This window comes from Bison bison, unplaced genomic scaffold, assembly GCF_000754665.1.
Source record: "Bison bison bison isolate TAMUID 2011002044 unplaced genomic scaffold, Bison_UMD1.0 scf7180017847481, whole genome shotgun sequence".
Taxonomy (NCBI): domain Eukaryota; kingdom Metazoa; phylum Chordata; class Mammalia; order Artiodactyla; family Bovidae; genus Bison; species Bison bison.
Window position 1 is genome coordinate 4,395 of NW_011478054.1, and position 1,931 is coordinate 6,325.

Below are 1,931 nucleotides of genomic sequence, written 5' to 3' on the forward strand. Positions count from 1 at the left end.
CCCCCCGGGATGTGGCCCTTTTGCAAGGGAGGGTAAGAACCCTGTCCTCTCCACTCTGCATTATTCTCTGCTTTGCCTGCCTTCTTCTCTGCCATTGTGTCAAGTTTTTTGCAAACACATTTTGATCTTTCCATCTTTTCCACTTCTCCCAGGCAAACGATTTGGTGAAGTACCTGTTGGTTAAAGACCAGACAAAGATTCCCATCAAACGCTCAGGTAGAGTCCTACTAACCCCTTCCTTCCTCCAGCTCTGCCCTCCATTGCCCTGTCCCCCACATGCTGAGGGCATTTCTTGCTCTCTTGCTTCCACTTATGCCCTCTCAAAGTTCTAATTTGGCAGTAGTAGCATCTCTGTTCACTAGCTCAGAACCTGTTTGTGCTACCCACAGCAGGGTTGGTAAAGGGTGTATAGTTTGGGTATGGGGGCCACTTGGCTTCACTTCAGCCCAGGTGCTCGCAACACTCTCCCCTTGCAGACATGCTGAAGGACATCATCAAAGAATACACTGATGTGTACCCTGAAATCATTGAACGAGCAGGCTATTCCTTGGAGAAGGTGAAGGGGCAGACCTGGGGGATGGGTGCAATGGGGAAACCTTGAATCAAACAAAGGTGTACATGTCTCTTCTGGGGGGCACCACAGAGACTAATCCAGCCCCATCACTGTGCAGATGGGAAGACAGTGGCCTAGCAAGGGGCATAGACTAGCTTGAGGTCACACAGCAAGTCCATGGTAAAAGCACAGCTAGAACCCAAGCTACCCAGCTTAGTCTTGGCTCTGTCCACTGCTGGACAGTCCTGTAATGTACTTCAGATACTCACTTCTCAATTTCTTTACCCACTCTCTGGCTCCCTGGATTCCACTGATCACAAAGATGACAATAACAGTAATGCATTTGTTGTCTGTTTGCTGTGTGCTGGCCACTCAGCTAAGTGCTTTATGTGCATTATCTCACTGATTTCACATGCACACACACATACACACACACATACAAGCATACACACACACACAGACTCCTGAGTACATGGGGAGCTATGGGATGCCAAGGAAGCTGAATTCTGTGGTCTCACAAACTGTTCTCCCCATCCACAGGTTTTTGGGATCCAATTAAAGGAGATTGATAAGAATGATCACTTGTACATTCTTCTCAGCACCTTAGAGCCCACTGATGCAGGCATACTGGGAACGTAAGCTGGGATAGGGCTGGGATGGGAGGGAGGCATCTGCTTTCGTTCATGGTACTAGTTCATCCCTATCTTCTCCCTATACCCCCTTAAGAAATAGGAAGGGCAGAACCCCAGACCCCCTTTTCTATCATCCACACATAGTTGGAGCCCTGCACACAGGAGTGGTACCTGATTATGATTGTAGCGTGTAGAAGCCTTGGGTAGAAGCACTCTTACTGTAAGATTTTCTGGTTTTCCAGAAGCTTTCCAAGAAAGCAGACTTGTCATAACTTGTCTCTTCATATTGGCCTTGGTAGAATAGTTCTCACAGGAGGGCTTCCTGGTATGAGTGGATCATGGTGCTCGATGGGCAGGGGCATCAGTGGGGCTATGCCTAGAATTTTCTTGAAACTGATGGGTCTAGGGGAGTAAGAAGGGACTCAGAGTTGACTGGGTGCTCAGATCATACCATTCTTCTATTCTCTCAGCAACACAGGAAGAGAAGGATGTGTTTTTCCCATTTTATGAATAGGAGACTAGGCTCAAAATCTTAAGTGCCTTACCCAGGATACATAGAGCTTGAAGCATAGACTGGGCAGAATTCTCCCATATTTGAAGAATCTGGGAAAAGCTAGCCTAGTGAGCTGGCTAGTGAGTTTTTTTTTGCAGATGGCTGCTGGATGTAAACCTTCTCTCTGTCCCATTATTCTCCTAGGACCAAGGACTCACCAAAGCTCGGTCTCCTCATGGTGCTTCTTAGCATC

The 1,931-nt window shown here is 47.6% G+C and overlaps 1 protein-coding gene across 1 annotated transcript in view; it reads left to right on the top strand.

The window, feature by feature from the left end:
* LOC104991004 (melanoma-associated antigen D2) overlaps positions 1–1,931 on the top strand; it is a gene marked incomplete at its 3' end in the record, with an annotated part of 8,535 nt that overhangs the window by 3,744 nt on the left and 2,860 nt on the right. The window contains exons 4-8 of the mRNA XM_010843380.1: positions 3–32; positions 153–216; positions 477–556; positions 1,094–1,188; positions 1,883–1,931. Of these exons, the coding sequence (XP_010841682.1) occupies positions 3–32; positions 153–216; positions 477–556; positions 1,094–1,188; positions 1,883–1,931 (318 nt within the window). The remainder of the gene's footprint in view (positions 1–2; positions 33–152; positions 217–476; positions 557–1,093; positions 1,189–1,882) is intronic.